This window comes from Oncorhynchus kisutch, linkage group LG21 (assembly GCF_002021735.2).
Source record: "Oncorhynchus kisutch isolate 150728-3 linkage group LG21, Okis_V2, whole genome shotgun sequence".
Lineage (NCBI taxonomy): Eukaryota > Metazoa > Chordata > Actinopteri > Salmoniformes > Salmonidae > Oncorhynchus > Oncorhynchus kisutch.
Window position 1 is genome coordinate 21919934 of NC_034194.2, and position 17694 is coordinate 21937627.

At 42.2% G+C, this 17694-nt stretch overlaps 1 protein-coding gene across 1 annotated transcript; it reads left to right on the top strand.

Moving 5' to 3' along the window:
* The first annotated feature begins 1955 nt into the window (after positions 1–1955).
* On the top strand, positions 1956–17168 carry LOC109866625 (adenylosuccinate synthetase isozyme 1 B). The gene is made up of 13 exons (XM_020455392.2): positions 1956–2275; positions 12342–12444; positions 12552–12614; positions 12762–12812; positions 13294–13360; positions 13649–13756; positions 13898–13979; positions 14264–14390; positions 14791–14945; positions 15112–15236; positions 15399–15496; positions 15660–15809; positions 15916–17168. The coding sequence occupies exons 1-13, from the start codon at positions 2108–2110 to the stop codon at positions 15966–15968; spliced, it is 1350 nt and encodes a 449-aa protein (XP_020310981.1). The 5' UTR covers positions 1956–2107; the 3' UTR covers positions 15969–17168.
* Positions 17169–17694: the final 526 nt, after the last annotated feature.

The following is a 17694-nucleotide window of genomic DNA, read 5'->3' on the forward strand; positions in this document are numbered from 1 at the left end:
ATTTAAGAATGATGGAGGTCACTATGTTCTTGGAGACATTTCCGATGCTGCAGAAAGGTTTTGCTACCTTTCCCCAGATCTGTGCCTTGACAATCTTATCTCTGAGCTCTACGGACAATTCCTTTGACCTCATGGCTTGATTATTGCTCTGACATGCACTGCCAACTGTAGGACGTTTTTATATAGACCCGTGTGTGCCTTTCCAAATAAGGTCCAATCAATTGAATTCAACACAGGTGGACTCCAAGTTGTAGAAACATCTTTTGACCTTGAGATGTTTCTACAACTTGATTGGAGTCCACAGGATGCTCCTGAGCTCAATTTCGTGTCTCATAGAAGAGGGTCTGAATAATTATGTAAATAAGGTATTTCTGATTTTGTTATTTTTAATACATTTGCAAACATTTCTACAAACCTGTTTTTGCTTTGTCATTAGGGTTCATAGTGAGTACAATTTTTGAATAAGGCTGTAACGTAACAAAATGTGGAACAAGTCAAGGGGTCGGAATACTTTTCAAAGGCACTGTATCATTAGGATGTATGTATTTTTACATAGGCCTGTTGTAAATGTGTATTGTAGCATCTTAATTGCAAAAATAAATATGAATACACAACTTTTGACAGATGAATGAACTGTCCATTGTTCAGCACAGCAATTGATAAAACAGGACCATGTTTTAAAAAACAAGTGGTTCTGAGCTCATGTCAATATTACACAGGTAAGCTAACTGTTTCAGGAATGCAGACAGGCAGTCGAACACACCACCACCTGTTATGTTGGGTACCTACTGACCAAAATATGTAAACTTTTTTTTAAATAAAAAATGTTAAGGTGAGGCATAAATTTAACTTAGGTGACAGAAGACTGGACAATCATCACAGGGAGCAAAGGTTATCAACTGTCTTCTCTTGTAGGGCAAATGAAATGCTATAGCTGTGTTGTGTATGGGACAGCACTGATCTTTTATCTCTATTTCTAGGTGGACGCAAAAAGAAGGATGAGCCCAAAGGCAAAAAGAAGCAATGAACTTTGACTCCATCTTCCAGTGCTCTGTTTTAGCTCTGCCAAACAAATTCTATGGCATAATATACATTTTTATACTGTACCTACAAATATCTATGTCAGCCATGTTTTTCTCACTGTTTTCAAAAGGAGTAGGCCTACCTAGCGAACCTAGGTTTGTTTTTCAAATGGAGACCTGCCTTATTACACCCATATAGAGGGGTCTTTGTATTATTTACTACATCAATAAAAGGTCATGTGGCAATGATATCACAGAAACCGCTTGGCAACCAACCACTGCATCATGATGATGGGACCATTTTGCACTTTATACTTTCATCATGGACCTTCAATGTATTGGACACAGTTTCATTGAAATATGATACATTATTTTAAGAAAGTCAACATTTCTATGTATAACATGTTATGTGGACTTGTTCATACAGCCGCTGTCATTTCATTTGACAAATACAGGGCCTATTTAGCTTACAGTCATAGTAGGAATATTGGTTCATGATCAATTAAGTATTACATATTGACCATAAAAAATCTCACCTGTTTTCAGACATGGTACCAGTTATTGTTTCTTTTTTTACACTCTTTGCATTCACACAAGCACAATTATCTGCATTGCAAATAGATTGGATAATCAGAAATGTAATGTAGGCTATTATGAAAATACAATACAATTATACATTTTGATTTTAACCACACCAAATTAGGTTGTCCTATATTTACGTGTAATAGGGACAGTATGTTCACAGTTAAAAGTATTGCATTTTGGGTACATTGGTCCAACACGTAGTTTCATCCGAACGAGGAGAATGATTCATTGAAAATGCACACAAAAACACGGCTACACTATATGATTTCTCATTGGCTCTCGCTTGGGTGGTAGCCTAACTCTTGAAACTGAGTGATAAGGGGCTGACGGTAAAAATAGACACGAGATCATGTGTAGTCTATCGTGCACATGTCTACATCAACAGGCGGATAACCCGTATTTGGTTACACCGGACTCAGACTTGAGGGGGTATTTTTCCCATCACATAGGCCTACGGGTTGTCGTTTCTACTGCGCTCGGTGCACTAGTGTAGGCAAAACATGTCTCACAAAGCTTGTTACACAAACCCAGGAGCAGGGGTTAAGCGACCCCGTAACGACACAGGGAACAAGTTGACAGTTGTACTTGGTGCACAATGGGGCGATGAAGGGAAGGGAAAAGTGGTCGACTTGTTGGCGACAGAGTCGGACATCATTTGCAGATGCCAGGTGAGGAAAAAAGATTAAAACGCACTCTTTTTTTCTTATTTGTTCTTTGTAATATTTGCATTTGTTTATTTTGGAGAAGTTGCACTTGCAAGATAATATGCGCAAAGGCGCATATTTTTTTATTTTGACCCAAATTGCTGTATGCACCGGTTATCTTGCAAGTGCCTTAGTATATTTATTTGTGTGAGAAATGTTACACAGTGTACAGTATGTGCCATTGTACAAAATGTATATATTGATTAATTGTGCAGTCAGGGGTCATAGCGCAATAGTTCACTTTGTTTCCAGGCGCATGAAATAAAACATACTAAGGCATTCACTATTTCAGCACGGCACCGTAGAATGTTGGGTTGAAAGACACTGCGTTTAGAAATAAAAGCACATTCCGGTATGTTGTAATAAGAATCCGGCTCAACAGAAGTTTGGAGCTTGTGTTGACGTGCATAGCGTATCTATGCAAGCTCTATTACAGTATGGGCTCGCGGAGACCAGTGCCACAGTGTGCTATACTTTGTTCCAGACAGCCCGACTGGTAAAGGTCTCAGCGATGTCAGTGGCATGCCGCATTCCCTTCAGTCATATGGCCTGATAAATGTCAATGCGCATTGAGGCGCGCAACAGCGTAGGTCATCAGTGTAGTGGTAGACTAACCAACTGTGATTTACGAAAGGGGACATATTACAGATTTATTGGAAAAGCTGCTGAAAATATATTGCAACCAATAAATGTAACAGTGCGAGTTGAGCCTAGCCATCTAACTATTTGAAGAATTTGAACCATTTTTAGACCCCTGTTAGCCTGTCCTTCAGTGAATGGATCTCAAGCCTCTCACAGTTTGCACCCATTTATTTCAGTGGATCCTGGGAAACAGCTTACAATAGGTCTACATTCCTTTATGCAACTCTAGACCCACCATGGTGGACTGAATAGACACGATCTCTCCTAATTATAACACTGATGTCACCAAAGGGAAACTTCATCGACGTCATAGTTAAGTGACAGAGACACAGGTTGTCATGTCGACAAGCATGGTATTCACTAATCATGGCATGTTTGATATAAAATATGTTAAAATCAAGAATCAATTTAAGAAGCTTTAGCATTTTTTACATTTGGTCACTAAAGAGTTACTGCAACAGAAAAATACTGTCTTTCCCCCTGAAATTCCATTTTCATCCAAATATATCTTGATTTTCTTGAGATGCTTGGGACATCAATTGAGCACTTTTTCCAGTGATAACACAATACAGGAAGTTAGAGATAACCATTTATTTTGTGTATGTTCTTGTCGGCACTGTCGATACAGACCTCCAAAAGATGGAGGCCGAAATATTCTCAATCCAATAAAGAAAACCATGGCATTTTTTAAGAGTGGTGTTCAATTATCCAAATTGAGAGTATTGGGCAGTGACAATGGGCAGCAGTGTCCTAAGGTCCCAAGGTCACTCAGACTATCATTCTGAGGACTGCGTCTGTGAAGATAAGCCTGTTTTAGTGCATAATGTAATCAAAGAGGAATTTGGGCAAAGTAAAGATACGTTACTGAACTATGACAAACGTGCTAAACCCTCAAGGTTCCAAATTGTACATTCTTCTGAAATAAAATCTTCCTTATTGAATATGTCAAAATGGTGTTTTATCTCCAAACTTTTGTTTGCATGTCTTACTGATATTGTATACTGTAACTATTTTTCTAGATTAATTATTTGATTCTTGCTTCATATTGTTCACTCTGTATTCATTTTCAGTGCTACAGTAAAAATATTTGGATCAGGACATTCTGGTCTTTTGACTGAGAAATCAACACTGGTTGATTTGTTAGAAAGTAACCTTAGAAATATGGCAGGGTGAATCTATATGAAGCTTCTGCTGATGACAGAGATGTCTTAATGTTTATTTATGTGTTTGGCAATAAAAAGTGTTAGCATTTGCACGTTTAGTTTCCTCTTTGGCATTGAGGAAGGAAGGGATTGAGACTGGTATTGGTAAACCCAGCCAAGAGCTGCCCAGTGACGCAAGCCTACCAGACTAACTAAAAGCTTTTTATGCTCGCTTCGAGGTAAGCAACACTGAAGCATGCATGAGAGCACCAGCTGTTCTGGACGACTTTGTGATCACGCTCTCTGTAGCCGATGTGAGCAAGACCTTTAAACAGGTCAACATTCACAAGGCTGCGGGGTGTCAGGGAAAAATTACATACTTACTTGATTTGTTTAATGGTAAACAATTATATATTTAACTAAGAGTAAGGCTGAGTTTTTATGGTGTCCACTAGCTTCATGCAGATAGTCTGTGCATTGAGGAAATGGATTTTACTAGAGGGCTATAAAACTTTACAACCACATTCCTTTCTGTGACCAGTGGTGCACTGGGGAGATGTATTCCATGGAAAGGATGCGGGGTGGTTGTAACTGGGATAGAGATGGACTGGAACAAAGGGTCCTAGACATCCTGGCATCGGGGAAATTAAGCCAGGGTTGGGGGTTAGAACAACACCAATGACAGGATGAACCCAAAGTGGCTTATGATGCTTTTTGATCTGCCTGAGAAGGATGGAACTAAACATTCTTAGTGTCCTACATAAGATGTCTGTTTTTCATTTTTAGGGAAGCTCTCGGCAACACAACTTAGAGTGTGCGGTCGATGGTTTCATTATTGCAATAACTAATCGATGTTGAATAAAGATGATTGTTTGAATAATTGTCTGTCAATAAAATGTATTTATAAAGCCCTTTTTACATCAGCTGATGTCACAAGGTGCTGTACAGAAACCCAGCCTAAAACCCCAAACAGCAAGCAATGCAGGTGTAGGAGCACGGTGGCTAGGAAAAACTCCCTAGAAAGGCCAGAACCTAGGAAGGAACCTAGAGAGGAACCAGGCTATGAGTGGTGGCCAGTCCTCTTCTGACTGTGCCGGGAATTTTATCAGAACATGACCAAGATGTCTAAATGTTCATTAGATGAGGGTCAAATAATAATAATCACAGTGGTTGTAGAGGGTGCAACAGGTCAGCACCTCAAGAGTAAATGTCAGTTGGCTTTTAATAGTGTATCATTCAGAGTATTTCTACCGCTCCTGCTGTCTCTAGAGAGTTGAAAACAGCAGGTCTGGGACAGGTAGCATGTCCGGTGAACAGGTCAGGGTTCCATAGCTGCAGGCAGAACAGTTGAAACTGGAGCAGCAAGGAGTCATCAGGCCAGGTAGTCCTGAGGCATGATCGTAGGGCTCAGGTCCTCTGAGTGAGTGAGTGAGTGAGTGAGTGAGTGAGTGAGTGAGTGAGAGAGAGAGAGAGAGAGAGAGGAAGAGAGAGAGAGAGAGAGGAAGAGAGAGAGAGAATTAGAAAGAGCATACTTAAATTCACACAGGACACCGGATAGACAGGAGAAATACTCCAGATATAACAGACTGACCCTAGCCCCCTGACCCGTAAACTATTGCAGCATAAATACTGGAGGTTGAGACGGGGTCTGGAGACACTGTGGCCCCGTCCGATGATACCCCCGGACAAGGCCAAACAGGCAGGATATAACCCCACCTACTTTGCCAAAGCACAGCCCCCACACCACTAGAGGGATCTCTTCAACCACCAACTTACCATCCTGAGACAAGCCCGAGTATAGCCCACGAAGATCTCCCCCAATGCACAACCCAAGGGGGGGTGCCAACCCGGACAGGCAGACCACGTCAGTGACTCAACCCATTCAAGTGACATACCCCTCCTAGGGATGGCATGGAAGAGCACCAGTAAGCCAGTTACTCAGCTCCTGTAATAGGGTTTGAAGCAGAGAATCCCAGTGGAGAGAGGGGAACTGGCCAGGTTCAGGAGGCCTGTGTCTTGTGACGTAGCGTACGTGTAGGTATGTACGGCAGGACCAAATCGGAAAGATAGGTAGGAGCAAGCCCATGTAATGCTTTGTAGGTTAGCAGAACAACCTTGAAATCAGCCCTTCCCTTAACAGGAAGCCAGTGTAGAGAGGCTAGCACTGGAGTAATATGATCAAATGTTGTGGTTATAGTCAAGATTCTAGCAGCCGTGTTTAGCCCTAACTGAAGTGTATTTAGTGCTTTATCCAGGTAGCCGGAAAGTAGAGCATTGCAGTAGTCTAACCTAGAAGTGACAAAAGCATGGATTAATTTTTCTGCATCATTTTTGGACAGAAAGTTTCTGATTTTTGCAATGTTACGTAGATGTAAAAAAGCTGTCCTTGAAACAGTCTTGATGTGTTAGTCAAAAGAGAGATCAGGGTCCAGAGTAACGCCAAGGTCCTTCACAGTTTTATTTGAGATGACTGTACAACCATCAAGATTAATTTTCAGATTCAACAGAAGATCTCTTTGTTTCTTGGGACCTAGAACTAGCATCTCTGTTTTGTCAAAGTTTAAAAGTACAACATTTGCCGCCATCCACTTCCTTATGTCTGAAACACAGGCTTCCAGGGAGGGAAATTTGGGGCTTCACCATGGTTCATCGAAATGTACAGCTGTGTGTCATCCGCATAGCAGTGAAAGTTAACATTATGTTTCCGAATGACATCCCCAAGAGGTAAAATATATAGTGAAAGCAATAGTGGTCCTTAAACAGAGCCTTGAGGAACACCAAAATTTACAGTCAAACCATCCACAGAGACAAACTGATATCTTTCCGACAGATAATATCAAAACCAGGCCAGAACTTGTCTTTTTAGACCAATTTGGGTTTCCAATCTCTCCAAAAGAATGTGGTGATTGATGGTATCAAAAGCAGCACTAAGGTCTAGGAGCACTAGGACAGATGCAGAGCCTCATTAAATGGTCATTTACCACATTCACAAGTGCAGTCTCAAGTGCAGTGCTATGATGGGGTCTTAAACCAGACTGAAGCATTTCGTATCCATTGTTTGTCTTCAGGAAGACAGTGAGTTGCTGCGCAACAAATTTTTCATCAATTTTTGAGAGGAATGGGAGATTCGATATAGACCAATTCGTTTTTTATATTTTCTGGGTCAAGGTTTGACTTTTTCAAAAGAGGCTTTATTACTGCCACTTTTAGTGAGTTTGGTACACATCCGGTGGATAGAGAGCCGTTTATTATGGTCAACATAGGAGGGCCAAGCACAGGATGCAGCTCTTTCAGTAGTTTAGTTGGAATAGGGTCCAGTATGCAGCTTGAAGGTTTAGAGGCCATGATTATTTTCATCAATGTGTCAAGAGATATAGTAGTAAAAACTTGAGTCTCTCCCTTGATCTTATGTCCTAGAGTTGTGCAGACTCAGGACAACTGAGCTTTGGAGGAATACACAGATATAAAGAGGAGTCCATAATTAGCTTTCTAATGATAATGGTCATTCCTCAAAGAAGTTCATGAATTTATCACTGCTGAAGTGAAAGCCGTCCTCTCTTTGTGAATGCTGCTTTTTAGTTAGCTTTGCGACAGTATTAAAAAATACATTTTGGATTGTTCTTATTCTCCTCAATTAAGTTGGATAAATAGGATGATCGAGCAGCAGTGAGGTCTCTTTGATACTGCACGGTAATGTCTTTCCAAGCTAGTCGGGAGACTTCCAGTTTGGTGTAGCGCCATTTCCGTTCCAATTTTCTGGAAGCTTGCTTCAGAACTCTGATATTTTCTATATACCAGGGAGATTTCTTATCAGTTTCTTATGATAAATGTTTTTTGTTTTTAGGGGTGCGACTGCATCTAGGGTATTGCGCAAGGTTAAATTGAGTTCCTCAGTTAGGGGGTTAACTGATTTTTGTACTCTGACATCCTTGGGTGGGTCGAGGGAGTCTGGAAGGGCATATAGGAATCTTTGAGTTGTCCTATAATTTATAGCACAGCTTTTGATGATCCTTGTTTGGGGTCTGAGCAGATTATTTGTTGTGATTGCAAACATAATAAAATGCTGGTCCGATAGTCCAGGATTATGAGGAAAAACATTAAGATCCACAACATTTATTCCCACAGGACAAAACTAGGTCCAGAATATGACTGTGGCAGTGAGTAGGTCCGGAGACATGTTGGACAAAACCCACTGAGTCGGTGATGGCTCTGAAAGCCTTTTGGAGTGGGTCTGTGGACTTTTACACGTGAATATTAAAGTCACCAAAAATGTGAATATTATCTGCCATAACTACAAGGTCCGATAGGAGTTCAGGGAACTCCGTGAGGAACACTGTATATGGCCCAGGAGACCTGTAAAACAGTAGCTTTAAAAAGTGATTGAGTAGGCTGCATAGATTTTATGACAAGAAGCTCAAAAGATGAAAAGTATATATTTTTTGCTATCATAAATGTTCTGCGCGGGGTATATGGTCACTAGTGTAACCAGGAGGTGAGGCCTCATTTAACACAGTAAATTCATCAGGCTTAAGCCATGTTTCAGTCAGGCCAATCACATCAAGATTATGATCAGTGATTAGTTAATTGACTATAACTGCCTTGGAAGTGAGGGATCTAACATTAAGTAGCCCTAGTTTGAGATGTGAGGTATCACAATCTCTTTCAATAATGGCAGGAATGGAGAAGGTCTTTATTCCAGTGTGATTGCTAAGGCGATCACCGCCATGTTTAGTTTTGCCCAACCTAGATCGAGGCACAGACACGGTCTCAATGGGGATAGCTGAGCTGACTACACTGACTGTGCTAACTGGCAGGCTGGCTAACATCCTGCTGCCTGGCCTGCACCCTATCTCATTGTGGATCTAGGGGAGTTAGAGCACTGTCTATGTTCGTAAATAAGATGAGAGCACCCCTTCAGCTGGAGTCCGTCACTCCTCAACAGGCCAGGCTTGGTCCTGTTTGTGGGTGAGTCCCAGAAAGAGGGCCAATTATCTTCAAATTCTATCTTTTGGGAGGGGCAGAAAACAGTTTTCAACCAGCGATTGCGTTGTGAGACTCTGCTGTAGAGCTCATCACTCCCCCTAACTGGGAGGGGGCCAGAGACAATTACTCGATACCGACACATCTTTCTAGCTGATTTACACGCTGAAGCTATGTTGCGCTTGGGACCTCTGACTGTTTCATCCTAATATCATTGGTGCAGACGTGGATAACAATATCCCTATACTCTCTACACTCGCCAGTTTTAGCTATAGCCAGCACCATCTTCAGATTGGCCTTAACGTCGGTAGCCCTGCCCCCTGGTAAATAGTGTATGATCGCTGGATGATTCGTTTTAATTCTAATACTGTGGGTAATGGAGTCGCCAATGACTAGGGTTTTCAATTTGTCAGAGCTAATGGTGGGAGGCTTCGGCATCTCAGACCCCGTAATGGGGGGAGTAGAGACCAGAGAAGGCTCTGCCTCTGACTCCAACCCATTGCTTAATGGGGAGAACCGGTTGAAAGTGTCTGTCAGCTGAATGAGCGACACCGGTTGAGCATTCCTACAGCATTTCCTTCCGAAGCCATGAGAAAATTGTCCAGCTGCAGGGACTGTGTGAGTGGATTTATACTACTATCTGTACTTACTGGTGGCACAGACGCTGTTTCATCCTTTCCTACCCTTAAATTACCCTTGCCTAACATTTACATCTGAAGCTGGGCTTGCAGCACAGCTATCCTCGCGATCATTCCCCTGTATATTATGAGTACAGCGACTGCAATTAGAAGGCATAATGTTAATGTTACTACTTAGCTTTGGCTGATGGAGGTCCTGACGAACCACGTCCAGATAAAGCGTCCTGGGTGAAAAAGTTGAATGAAAAAAGTTGAGCGAGGGAAAAACTAAAAATATAAACGGTCATTAAAAAGCAAAAACCATAAAGTTGGCAAGTAGCAAAGTAAGGTTAGCAACAAACCACACAGCAGCACGTAAACAAGTCTACAAGTTGTGACCGGTGTCTCTCTTAGTACTGAAATTTCCACTACAGGGGCCAGACATATTACCAGGACGTTTATTCAGAGCATATGCGGACCAACTGGCAAGTGTCTTCACTGACATTTTCAACCTCTCACTGACGGAGTCTGTAATACCAACATGTTTCTAGCAGACCATCATAGTCCCTGTGCCAAAGAAAGCAAAGAAACCTGCCTAAATTATTACCGCCACGTAGCACTCACGTCGGTTCGCCATGAAGTTGTTTGAAAGGCTGGTCATGACACACATTAATACCATCATCCCCGAAACCCTATATCCACTTCAATTCGTATACCGCCCCAACAGATCCACAGATGACGCAATCTCAATCGACAACAGCTCAGCATTCAACACCCTGTGCCCACAAAGCTCATCACTAAGCTAAGGACCCTGGGACTAAACACCTCCCTCTGCAACTGGATCCTGGACTTCCTGACGGACCGCCCCCAGGTGGTAAGGGTAGGTAACAACACATCTGACATGCTGATCTTCAACAATGGGGCCCCTCAGGGGTGCGTGCTTAGTCCCTTCCTGTACCCCCTGTTCACCCACGACTGCGTGGCCAAACACGACTCCAACACCATCATTAAGTTTGCTGATGACACAACAGTGGTAGGCCTGATCACCGACAACGATGAGACAGCTTATAGGGAGGAGGTCAGAGACCTGGCAGTGTGATGCCAGGACAACAACCTCTCCCTCAATGTGAGCAAGACAAAGGAACTGATTGTGGATTACAGGAAAAGGAGGGCCGAACAGACCCCCATTAACATTGACGGGGCTGTAGTGGGAGTTTAAACTTCCTTGGTGTCCACCAACAAACTAGAATGGTCCAAACACACCAAGACAGTGGTGAAGAGGGCACGACAACACCTTTTCCACCTCAGGAGACTGAAAAGATTTGGCATGGGTCCCCAGATCCTCAAAAAGTTATGCAAATGCACCATCGAGAGCATCCTGACCAGTTACATCACTGCCTGGTATGGCACCTGCTCCTCATCCGACTGTAAGGTGCTACAGAGGGTAGTGCGTACGGCCCAGTACATCACTGGGGCCAAGCCTCCTGCAATCCAGGACCTATATAATATGCAGTGCCAAGTCATAGACTGTTCTCTCCGCTACCGCACGGCAAGCGGTACCGGAACACCAAGTCTAGGTCCAAAAGGCTTCTTAACAGCTTCTACCCCCAATCCATAAGACTGCTGAACAATTAATCAAATGGCCACCTGGACTATTTGCATTGGACTATTTGCATTGACCCCTCCCCCCCTTTGTTTTTATACTGCTGCTACTTGCTGTTTATTGTCTATGCATAGTCCCTTTACCCCTACCTGTATGTACAAATGACCTCAACTAACATTTACCCCCACACATTGACTCGGTACCGGCACCCCCTGTATATAACCTTGTTATTGTTTTTTTTATTGTGTTACTTTAAAAATATATATATTATTATTTCTTAACTCTATTTCTTGAACTGCATTGTTGGTTAAGGGCTTGTCAGTAAACATTTCACGGTAAGGTCTACATCTGTTGTATTCGGCGCATGTGACAAATACAATTAGATTTGATTCGATAAATCTGTGGTCCCACTGGTGGAGACGTAAGGAAGGTTCCTGCAGAAGGACAGGAGTGAAATGAAGCTGCAGAGGAGATACTGGAAGTAACAACATACACATTACTTTTAGGACAATGATAAAATGTCCTTATAGGTAACATTTAAAGTCCTCAAAGATTCTTCAAATGGGCTCATTTCTGTCTCCATCTATGCATCATTCAACAAGCAAAAGAAAATAGTGAACTGTATCCTTTGTGCTAAGGAAGAGTTTGGGCTTGTCACTAGTTTATTGCTACGGATCTATTTGTCCCTGGTTGCACAGATAAGAGGGTGTCCATTTGGGATGCCCCTCTTTCTCTAGCGTGCCTGCCAGGCCCAGGGGATAAGGAGGAGTTACGTGCCTGGGGAATCATGGATACATTAGAAGGGCATACTGCCCCGATCACTGCTGCTGCTAAAATCGCTTCTACTCTAGTACTGCAGATTGTGGGTTAGTTTGATGTGGGAAGACCTACTGTATTTCCCCAGGCACCCCGCAGGCATGTTATAGTGTGACCAACCAGTCTTGTGTATCTACAGACAGTGGATAATTGTTGGATGGGATAAACTAACCCATACAGTTATCACATTCCTGAGTGCCCTCTCTGTTCTTCTTGTTCTCTGGCCACAGGGCGGTAACAACGCAGGTCACACGGTGGTGGTGGATGGGAAGGAATATGACTTCCACCTCCTACCCAGCGGGATCATCAACTCCAAAGCGCTTTCCGTGATCGGTGTGTACATCCCTATTCCTTGTCTTCAGCAGCTTGCACTGTAGGCCTACCATCCAACCATAGCCCACTCTGTATTCTTACACAGATAATCCCTTCTGTGTCTGCAGGCAATGGTGTGGTCATTCATCTGCCAGGCTTGTTTGAAGAAGCTGAAAAAAATGAAAAGAAAGGTGGGAAGATTTTGATATCAACATTAAGGAGCGTAATTGGCCTATAGTTTGTCTTAGAATGTGCATGTTGATAATCCATTTAGAAAGGAACAGCAAATGAGAGAACAGAGTGATTTTTCCTAACTATTTTATGTTTCCATCCCACAGGCCTTAAAGACTGGGAGAAGAGACTGATCATCTCAGACAGGGCCCACATTGGTAACTAACAATCTTATTGGAAAACAGCTGCATTTAGAGGAGAGGGCAAAGGACATATAGTTCAGATGTGCTAAAAACAGATAAAACAAACACAGTTGTTTGTTGAGAGTAACAGATGTGGTGTGATAGGATATAATTGATTATTGCTGATTGCCCACCAATCAATTGCTGATTGATTTATGCTATGCACTTTTTACAGTTACTGTAGGTTTTGTAACAATATGGCAATGCAATATTTAATATAGTTTGTGTTGTGACAACAGTTTGACATTGATCACCAGCTGTGAGATGTGGTGAGATGATTTTAAGAATACTTTTTTACGGTGCTGGTTAACAGTTGTTGCAGATCATTTTAGGACATGGGAGAGACATTTATCCCATACTCTTACATGTTGCTCACATGTTCCGATGGCATGTTCTGCTGATGACAGGCATATGTTTGTATACGTGGTGTGAAATAACCTGTGTACCCTTTGGACAGTGTTTGACTTCCACCAGGCAGTTGACGGGCTCCAGGAGGTACAGAGACAAGCACAGGAAGGGAAAAAGTAAGAACTGGAAATTACACCTTTTTTCTGTAGGACTCAAACAACACTTTACTAAAGCCTGCAGGTGTAATGCATTTTGATGCATTTAGAATGCATTGTAAAAAGTGTCATAAATCGTGATACAGTATAAAAGCATGCGACGCTTGTAACATGTTGTTAAGCATTACCTGCATGCTTTAAGTAAAGTGTTACCAGATGAATTGTTTTATAAGAATCATATTTTCTGTAGTGTTGAAATGCTTATATTCCTCAAATATAGTGTTGTAATTCATAATTTACTTCATACAGTATTGGAACCACAAAGAAAGGCATTGGACCAACCTACTCAAGCAAAGCATCACGTACGGGGCTGCGTATCTGTGACCTTCTAGCTGATTTCAAAGACTTTTCTATGAGGTAAGTCTCACCTTCACTCACAGAGGCTGAGGGTTATGGGGAGTGCCAGTTTGGCATTTGGCTCTCTGGACAATGGGAACATTTATTATGGACATATTGCTACAGTATATTCATGTTCTTCTGATGGTGGCTTGGTTCTAGGTTCAAGAACCTTGCCCAGCAGTACCAGGCCATGTTCCCCACACTGGAGGTAGATGTTGACGGTCAACTGAAGAAATTAAAGGTGGATTTCATGAAGTGTGCATTTTTTATGTGTTTGTGTTGACATGTCGATGGGGTAAATACCCCTCAGCTAGTAGGAAAAGTATGTCATAATTGTAACAGAGTGGACACACTCATAACTCATCATCATCAACCCATAATAACCATTAAATCCTCTCAGTCATGGGGTGAGGTCTAAATTTAGCATCGGAGAAGCAGATGAGAATTACAGTAGCTCTGCTCTCATGATCCATCTATCCATACAGTAGGAATAAATCAAATCTTGCATCCTGTCTAATCATATAGGAGTATGCTGAGCGGATAAGACCCATGGTGCGAGACGGTGTCTATTTCATGTACGATGCTATTAATGGACCCCCTAAGAAGATTCTGGTGGAGGGAGCGAACGCTGCCCTGCTTGACATTGACTTTGGTAAGGGAATTCTATACTCCCCTATGGCTGTGGCTGGTTATAGACGCATGAATATGAGTAAGCACTGTTAGCCCAAGAGTCATGGTACTCACTACAGTTAGTCGCTCTGGATAAGAGTGTCTGCTAAATTACTAAAATATAATAGTTTGTTCATAGGCATGGTATGTTTCCTTAGAATGGGTTTGTGTTTGGTTTCTTAAGATAGGCTCAACAACTATTTTGGTCAACACAGTCCTTGTTTACACCTGTTGACAGAACTACATAAAGAATAGTCATTATAATGAAAGAGGACGTTTTAAAGGAAGACATTCCCCCACACAGTTTGCTAGTAAATGGTCTGGTGCACATCCAGGAGGCTATCAGAAATGCATCCCTTTAGAATGTTGCTCTTGTCTCCCAGGAACCTACCCATTTGTGACATCATCAAACTGTACCGTGGGTGGTGTATGTACCGGACTGGGCATCCCCCCTCTGAACATTGGTGATGTGTATGGGGTGGTGAAGGCCTACACCACTAGAGTGGGCATCGGGGCGTTCCCTACAGAACAACTCAATGTGAGTCAAACCCCAAACATGATACACTAAATGCAAGTAAGAGGGGCTATAGAGTGAAGAACATAATGTCAGAATACAAACGCAAAGTAGTCAAGACTACACAGAATAGAGTAGTTGAAGGTCTGATTGCTCAGACCAGCTTCTCTGCTGTCATCTGTCCTTAAAGGAGGTTGGAGAGCTGCTGCAGACGCGGGGCCATGAGGTGGGCGTGACCACAGGGAGGAAGAGACGCTGTGGTTGGCTGGATCTGGTCATCCTGCGTTACGCCAACATGATCAACGGCTTCACTGCGTGAGTGTCGCAGCAGGGTTTGCCCTGCCCCGAATGTTGTGCAGTCCTGTTACCCTTATAGAAAATTTGGGCCACATTGCCACCTACTGGATCTTACGTGGGGGTGGGGGGGCTGGAGAGGAGAGATACATGTTAAATTTTTTCCTTGTTTTTCAATCACAGGTTTGCATTAACCAAACTTGATATCCTTGATGTGATGGATGAAATCAAAGTGGGAGTGTCTTATAAGCTCAATGGCAAAAAGATTCCCTATTTCCCAGGTAAGACTGACTGAATTTAGTAGTGTATATATTCCTGTATAAATGTATGTGATGAAAGAAGTTGTTGGCTTTATGTTGGCTTTATAAGATTAATTTGTACATTTTTTCCACTAAACCTTTCTCCATGGACTGTATGACCCATGTCTCCTCCCTGTCTTCTCAGCTAACATGGACGTCTTGCAGAAAGTGGAAGTGGAGTACGAGAAACTGCCTGGCTGGAAGAGTGACAGCTCAGCCTGTAGGAAGTGGGAAGATCTGCCTGTCAAAGCCCAGAACTACATCCGCTTTGTGGAGATCCACGTTGGCGTACCCAGTAAGTATTCTATTCCAAATTCAGGACCTACATGCTGTTTTAAAAATAACGAGATCAATACATAAAAACTTTTCAATGGCTCTTAATCAACGTTTTCTCTTTCCAGTCAAATGGGTTGGAGTGGGCAAGGCCAGGGAGTCTATGATCCAGATGTTCTAGGACACAAGACCTTCCTCCATCCTTCCTCTCTCCATGAAGGTGAATTGAGGTGCTATGGCTTTATCTGCCCTGGTCAGATTTCCTCTGTTTTGAAAATGTTTTTCCTACTATACGGGGCTGGCGCAGCCACACAAAGTGAGCAAATATGAGACTTTGAGACATGTTCAGAAAATACTTATATTGATTGTGTCACAGTGGCCCTTCTCTGTTGCAATTTACAAACCATGAAATGATTTTAGGTGAGTTCAGATAGACTTGTTTATGTCCCAATTCCTTTCTTTGCACTGATATAGCATTTGAGTATTTTGCAAAATATTGCTTTGATTTGACATTACTGTCATGTCAGGTAGCCTACGCTGTTTAGACTTGAATGAACCTTGGCCAGTATCTGATGCCTAATACTTGCATGCTGATGTAGAACCACAGCTGAAAAAACTATTTTGAACAATGTGTAATGGCCAGAATTATGTAGTCATGAGTATAACATTTTATTTTTTATTTAACTAGGCACTTCAGTTAAGAACAAATTCTTATTTATAATGACGGCCTACCAAGAGGCAGGGACGTGGGCTGGGAGAAATAAGTTGGACGAAACACATATCACAACAAGAGAGACACCACAACACATAAAGATACATATATACATAAGAATAATAAAGAAACATAAGATACAATACATAAAGAGAGACCTAAGACGACAACACAGTATGGCAGCAACACAACATGGTAGCAGCACAAACATGGTGCAAACATCGTTGGGCACAGACAACAGCACAAAGGGCCAGAAGGTAGAGACAACAATACATCATGTGAAGAAGCCACAAGTGTCAGTAAGCTTGTCCATGATTGAGTCTTCGAATGTAGAGATGTTGTGGTCTAGGTGTAAATGATGTGTCCTGTAGCATGTTGTCCACATTTTGTTGAAAGCGCACAGAGATCCATTTTTTTTGCTTCTGTGACACATTTGATGATATAAAACAAATGTATTTTTGTACCAATCAAATCTCAGTCCCGATGTATTTTTGCACACGTCAAATTTCAGTTTTTTGTAATATTATGTCCCCCATTGATACTGTACTATAACAGCTAAGATGGCACTGTGATACGCCAAAAGTTATCTAGTGCAATATTGTTACAAGTAGAAATCTTTAAGAAGTGGAAATCTGATATGCAAATAAATCTGTTATATTGCACAATTGATCTGTTGTGTTTCGTCTATTTTGTCTCTGGCTCACCCTTCTGTCAAGAAAAGATACAAATAGTCACAACTCTGGTGAATACTGAGGAAATAGTGTCATCTGCTGGACTAGGTTATTTTAATGGGCAACAGTCTGAAGCGGTTTCCTCTCCCTATCTCCGGCTGCATTTACACAGGTAGACCAATTTGGATCTTATTGATCACTAATTGGTCTTTTGACCAATCAGACCAGCTCTGAGTAAGCTCTGATGTGAAAACATCTGATGTGATTGATCAAAAGACCAATTAGTGGAAAGAAGATCAGAATGCCTGTGTAAACAGCCGAAGATAAGGGAGAGGAAACCACTTCTGACTGTCGCAGCCTCCTTTCCTTTATCTGTTGTCATGATGTTGCCCTCTTTGAGTACAGCGAGCACCATCCCCCGCTCTCTGCTTCTACAACCAGACTGCTGTGGTCAGAGGTCGTAAATTCCTGAGAAGACCTCATGGACACACAGTATTAGAGAAGAGGGTAAACTTTCACAGAGG